The sequence below is a fragment of the Microcaecilia unicolor genome, chromosome 4 (assembly GCF_901765095.1).
Source record: "Microcaecilia unicolor chromosome 4, aMicUni1.1, whole genome shotgun sequence".
NCBI classification, from domain to species: domain Eukaryota; kingdom Metazoa; phylum Chordata; class Amphibia; order Gymnophiona; family Siphonopidae; genus Microcaecilia; species Microcaecilia unicolor.
Genome location: NC_044034.1, coordinates 73,688,789 through 73,694,788, shown reverse-complemented (window position 1 = coordinate 73,694,788; position 6,000 = coordinate 73,688,789). Strand labels below are relative to the sequence as shown.

The 6,000-nt window shown below is 41.0% G+C and overlaps 1 protein-coding gene across 1 annotated transcript in view; it reads left to right on the top strand.

The window, feature by feature from the left end:
* The first annotated feature begins 358 nt into the window (after positions 1–358).
* FLT1 (fms related tyrosine kinase 1) overlaps positions 359–6,000 on the top strand; it is a 317,946-nt gene continuing 312,304 nt past the window's right edge. Inside the window, 1 exon segment of the mRNA XM_030200343.1 lies at positions 359–649. Within this exon segment, the coding sequence (XP_030056203.1) occupies positions 586–649 (64 nt within the window). The 5' untranslated portion in view covers positions 359–585.

Here is a 6,000-nt window from a genome sequence, read left to right as displayed (position 1 = left end):
ACCCAGAGGCAGTTCTCCATAGTATGCAACCAAAGCAGCAGAATTCTTGTGCCTCTTTGTAATACTTTGTCACCAGATTTTTCAGCGAGTTTGTTCAATTTCTGTCAAATACCTTTCATGCCACTTTGCTGAATCACAAGCTTGCTATGTGGATGCAGCAGCGCGGGGAGGAAGTGGCAGCGCTGGGGCAGTGTGAGCGAGTTCCCGGTCCCCAGGGGTGCTGGAGGGGGCTGTCAGGACTGGGGGTGGGGGTGGGGCACCACCGATGGGCCGGGATGGGAGAGGTTATAAAGCGGAGAACTGCGGCTGGTCCCCGAGTCATGTTTCCAGGAGCTCCAGAACGGTCCGCTGTGTCCTGTCAGGATTCTTACTCGGTGGGACCTGATCTGCTGCAAATAGAGGTGACGACTACAGATGGCAGAGGATTAGGATGCTGATGAATGGTGCTCTGTGCTGGACAAGCTAAAAAAAAAAACGCAATATCAGGAGAGGTGCAGAAACTTTTGGGGAGAAAGCGAAATCTGCTGCATTGATTTTTGCCCGAGTAGAATTTCTTAAGCAGCTGACGGGACACTTCAGGCAGCGATGTTAAACTTGGTTGCAGCGGCCCTAGTTTGTCTGCAGTTGGGTTGTCTGCTGCTGCTAACAGGTAAGGGCTCAAGCGATTAATCGGAGGCAAGATGTATTATTTCACGATCGGTATTGTGTGTGTGATCAAATATTTTCTTTCCGATTCCTCTTGTAGCACTTGGTCTAGCTGAGAAAGCTGACAGTCTCTTTAATCGTATTTGTTTTGAGTGTTACAGCTGTGAAGTGCTTATTGCTCAGGGATGGGATTGCGGAGATCACATGTTGGGTAAACTGAACGCTCCGCAGCATCTGGCCCTGTTGTGATGTGTAAGAAAACGTTGGCTCTTTAAGGGCTCTTTTAATTAGTGCCTGGCAGGGAGCTCTTTCGTGCTGTTTTCCTCTTTCTTTGCCCGGAGAGAGAGCGTTGGTCCCTTCGCTTTCCTTTCCGCTTGGCTGTCCATCCTTTGCAATCCCATAATCAGCTGGGACTTGACTCACAGACCTGGAGGGGGGGAAGTCAGTGCCCTCAGCGTTATATACGTGTAAAAGAACAAATTCAGCACACGGAGGCGAACTCATTTTCTGTAACTTTAGAGCACAGTTTGATCTATAAAAGGTTCTGCAGCGTAACTCAGACACGGTTCACCTGAGTTACCTGTCGTGCATGATAGGTTGCACTCTTTATTGGTCAATGCAAGGATACAAGGGGAGAATGATTATGAGACTGAAACGGATTCATAGCACTTTGTAACGGGACCCTATTTAGGTGCTCTTGAGCTCTTGGTATAGCTGCATCCTTTGGGTTCTGGCATAATTTAATTAATTTATATCCCACTAGATAAAGTTCAATGCCGCTAATAACTTACAGTACAAAAAGTCATGCCGGACAGTATACATTAAGTAGTAATAATAAAGTAAATATGTAATATGCAAATGAATGCTAGACGCAAAAGGTAACAATTTATAGTCATCCAAGTATAATAACAATTAGAGTGGAACTGAGAAATTGGAATAATTGTACAATTAGGGGTTTCAATTACTTATGATCATCTGTGAGAAACTGCTTAAACGGAGAGGCTTTAGGGTGTTTCCTGAATATCATATAATTAGGTTCCCATCTGATGAATTTCTGGAGGGAATTCCACCATTTGGTACAGAGGTAAGGGAATCCTGACTTTGCGACTAAGATCGGGGGGGGGGGGGGGGGTGTTAGAAAATCTCTTGAACCCGGGAGAGCTTTGTAAAGATTGTAAAGATCAATGAAAGGTTGCATATAATCAGGAGTTTTGCAACCAAATGCAAATAGTTTGAACTTAAATGAACAGGGAATTAAAATCAAAATGGTTAGTATCCACCAGGAGCTACACTGTTAGGCAACAGTAGAGTGTATAGCTGATCAGCGATTAAAATCTAATCTAATTATATTAGGCTGGACAAATTAATAAGATCTGTCCTGCAAGCTGACCAGGAATACCATTAATGGCTGGAATGAGGAAGACAGCCCGTTCTCCGGTGCTTCTATTCTTGCCAGTGGAAAAAAAGTACGGGAGGCATTGTTTTGATGTGAGTTTTATAGTCAAAATTAAACTGCACCTAAGCTTTACCATCAGAACAAACTGCCCTATCAAGAGGTACCTCCTTTCTGTAGACTGCAGCTCTGCTTTCAGATTTTCTTTCGACAGCCCCCCAAGTACTCATATTTTATGAGGGAAAGCAAAAACTGGAATTTAATTAGGTTCATAGCCTGAGTGAGCAGGTAGAGATAAGGGGGGGGGGGGGGGGGGGGGAGAGCCAGAGCTCTCCATAGAATAGCTGATGGGCTACATACATAGTCCTGGCACCAGATACTGTCACTGGTAAAGTAATGATCAAAGGAGCCCTTGTGTTCTCCACTTCACCTCTTCCAATACATCGTGTCACATTTTTACCAATATGTTGATAGAGAATTTAGTGTGATGAAGTGAGGGATGGCTCGCAGATGGATTCAGCGTAGGCAATGAACATGTCTCAGAACATAGCTTTCATCCTGGGATCTCTCCTTTTCTGTCCTGTGGAGATTTTGCTAATTATTAACCTGTGAAGAGTTTTTCTAGGGATTGTCTTGGAAAATCTAATGCAAGACCCTACCTAGTACCAGACCAGATAGATTCACAGCCTTCAAATTTCACTAGCCTTCTTATTTATCCAGTGCATCAAAGGAGGATTATGTGAAAAGCAGCAGTACAGCATCGAGGGTAGGTCTGAGCACGATGCTGGAGGTCCCTTTTCAATATGTACCAGTTCAAACACTCAGCTAGCAAAGAAAAACAAGAGTAAACAGTTTGCATGACCAGTTTACTGGGAGACTGCTTTGCATTTTAGCACATTATCATGAAAACACCGGGTGCTCCAATCTGGTTTACAAAACAAACAAGACATGACATATATTTCATGGTAGATGGTTCAAGGATGCCTCTGTTCCCACTTTGCCAAGCGTGTAAATCATCCAACCTATTTTGTCATAGCTGGTTTGAGATACTTTTGCAGAAGAGCCTTATCATATGAGTTTAATTGCTACCTATTGAATTCCATGCTGTAGCTCTGCCAATTTCCAACACTCATTTGGAAAGTGGACAAGGCAGTGACACAATGATTTTGCATATACAGTATCTAAAATTGTGTGAATGACACATTATCAGGAGGTTTGATTTGATGATGGACACACATATTATTAGTTTCTTTGAAAATTTTGATGCAATTTAGAAGGTAAATCTGGACACCAATCATGTATTTCAAAACAATCGAATGCCCTTCGTTTCTATGTAAAGAAAAATATTTGATCCTTTAGAGGCAAATATTTCATGTGGAAAATAATTCCATTGATAATAAAGTGAATGCTTGGATAGGAATGAGGAGTGTAAAGTATCAAAGATGGGTTTTTACTGGGGGAAAGAAGAAAATGAATGATAAATAATCTTACATAGGAGGATTAATTCTACCTAAATTGGTTAAAAGACTTGAAAACCAATAGGTTTTGTAAAATATAATTCCTTCCATTACTATTTAAATCTTATTTGTACAATCAATGATGGTTACATTTGTATTTACTGTGTTGATGGGTGCAAGCATGTCTCTCCAGACATTTCATCAAGCAAAACAGTGACATTTTCAGTTATTGTTTCTGTTTAGGGAGAAAATAATGTAGATAAATTCTGTAATTAGATTTTTTTTTTTTTTTAAGAAAGATAAAACTTAGATTGTAAGCCCTCTGGGAGGGGGAAATACCTAGAGTACCTACATGTAACTTACCTTGAGCTACTACTGGGAAACGTATGAGCTGAACTGAGATAAATAATAATATTAGATAAATATAACTCATCTGTTTTATTTATCATGTTGCTGGATTTTTCACAGTGAATACAAATGCATTGCTTTGTAATGTTTATGTGTATGAGAGGCATGGACACTTGAACCTTTCAAGGGAAACCATTAAGCAACAGGAAAACTACAATAATTCTGTGTAGTAAATTGCCAGGTTTCATTCAGTACTAGGCAGACCAAGCTACTTAAACTGTACTAAGTCCAGGAATAAAGAAGAATGTGGCAGGGGATATGATGGGCAGATTCAGGGCTTAGTACTATAGTTTTTCAGCTGAAGACACTGCAGCACAAATTGCCATGGGAATGGGTCAATGAAATGCTTGAATGTTAAAAGTTTGTTTTCTAAGAAGGCAGAGTATATTGTATCAAGCATGACAGCAGTTTCATCGCTAGCATTTAGGTTTCTTGAAACCATGATGGACTGTAAAAGTAACGTCGTTTCCCAGTTTTAAAGGAAAGGCACAGGTGGATCACTCTTGCTGGCGGGCACTTCCATTTGAAAAATTTCTATAGGAGATAAAATAGGCTCAGTCTATAATATACTACATCAAGTACATCATAATTATGTACTTATATAATGATGTCTGAGTCTGCTGTGTATTTGACACAGCTCATACGGACAGAATATCCTACTTGGCCAACCAAGGCAACTGCAGACCTTGACAAAGCAAATCACTTGGTACAAAGGTTACCTGCTTAATATCTTCTCATATCAATATTGAAGAGCTAGAAACAGAAATCATAGTTTCCCAAATGAATGCATGTCTCAAAAAAGTCTTCTGATGGTGTTACCCACTGGGTTATTACATAGGACGTCCTAATGTGTTCTGCCTCTCCATTGCCAGTTGAATAGGCTCTGTTAGTGAGAAAAAACTGAATCTAGATGTCAATAATCAAGTCATAGGCAGAGCAATTTTCAAAAGTATTTCCTTTGATAGAACAGTGCTGTACCCAGGGAAATGGGCTTTTATAAATGTGCCATGATAGCAGATTGAACATACACTGTATAATGAGCACTGCTTTGGTTTCTGCTTTTAGATCAGCTTGTGGGATTAGGTATGGGAAAACACAAGGGGAAAGTTTGCACCTACCTACTTGAAGCTGCGCCTTCCCCAGTTCTGGTCCAACAGACTCTTGTAGGCTTCATTGATTCTGCTTCCATCAATTTTGTCTAGGAGCTGATGCATGGCGATGGAAAGTCTGACTCTGTTTGACATCTTGATGAACCCTGGAGACCGTGACACTCCCCCCAGAACTGGAAGTTTGGGCTACTTGGAAATATATGAAGAAATGGCAAATGCCGATGATGCTGTAGCTGCCAAACTCATTGGCAGGGCATCTTGGGCATTTCTGGTGTCTCTTTTAGGTCCGTCAGGGGTTAAGGAAGTGCTGGGGTACCACAGTGTAGTGAGTGAGTCAGCTGCATTGTCACCTAGGTGTGGCACTGTGATAGAGGAGTCTGCTATGAGACCCAGCTTTGGGGGGTGGGGGGGAAGCCTAAACCATAGGAGCAGTCCTTTACTTACCAGGTATGGGCAATCCAAAATTTTTTTTCCATTTCATTTCCCATCTCATTTGCAGCATTGATCATTTTCTTTTGCTTTGGTTAGTCTTCATTTTTGTTTTGGGGCTAATATTGCTAAGAATGTGTCATCTTTGCAAATAGTTTGCACTATTTGCAAAGTGTGCAAACTCTTTCCCAATAATGCACACATGCATGATGATTTGCACATGTGCACACTGCTGGGAAGGAGAATGCACTGTTGCACTGTTTGCAAATGTGTGCAATATTATCAGTAAACAAAAAAAACACATACAAAATGTGTTTTTTGGTTCGTTTTAACGACATGCAACAACGACATGTGATATTTCCTATTTAATTTCAAATGACATCCCTGCTTTATTGCTTATTAAAATTAATAAGTTAATGGAAGGCCCTGGATGAGTTAATGGACGGTTTCAGGGTGAGTCCTTGGAGAAGCAAGAAGAGACACTGAAATAGTTGGAACAAAAGGGAAATGGTTTGCAAACTGTTCAAAGTGGCAACTGTTAAGATAAAAGTGTTCATGC